The 389-nt window shown below is 56.0% G+C and overlaps 1 protein-coding gene across 1 annotated transcript in view; it reads left to right on the top strand.

Annotated features, from left to right (window-relative positions):
• Positions 1 to 258: 258 nt before the first annotated feature.
• Positions 259 to 389, top strand: part of CHGA (chromogranin A (parathyroid secretory protein 1)) — a gene marked incomplete at its 5' end in the record, with an annotated part of 13522 nt that continues 13391 nt past the window's right edge. Inside the window, one exon of the mRNA XM_010136944.1 lies at positions 259 to 305. Within this exon, the coding sequence (XP_010135246.1) occupies positions 259 to 305 (47 nt within the window). The remainder of the gene's footprint in view (positions 306 to 389) is intronic.

The following is a 389-nucleotide window of genomic DNA, read 5'->3' as shown; positions in this document are numbered from 1 at the left end:
CCCTGCCCGGCCCCGGGCCACCGAGCGCCCGGGCGCTGCCAGCCCGGGACCTCCCCTTCCCATTCCCCTTCCCTCTCCCTAGGGAGAGCTGAGGGGCACACAGTGCTCACACGCAGGTGCTGCACCCACAGACCACTTCTGCTACAGTGAGGTGCCCCTCTTCTCCACTCTCATTTTTAGCAGGATAGGATTTCTCTGCTTGTCTCCCAGAGGAGATGAATATCAAGCTCTCTTTTTTTTCCTCCCCTCCTCTTACAGCCGTCTCCCTTCCCGTGACAAACGACATGAATAAAGGCGACACTAAGGTAAGAACTGGCCTGTAGTGGAAGGCGTGAGTGAAGATGAAGAATGAGGTGTTTAACCTCCACATAGGTGGTTGTGTTTTGGCT

Source organism: Buceros rhinoceros, unplaced genomic scaffold, assembly GCF_000710305.1.
Source record: "Buceros rhinoceros silvestris isolate BGI_N320 unplaced genomic scaffold, ASM71030v1 scaffold26635, whole genome shotgun sequence".
Classification (NCBI taxonomy): Eukaryota; Metazoa; Chordata; class Aves; order Bucerotiformes; family Bucerotidae; genus Buceros; species Buceros rhinoceros.
This window is presented reverse-complemented; position numbering and strand designations above follow the sequence as displayed.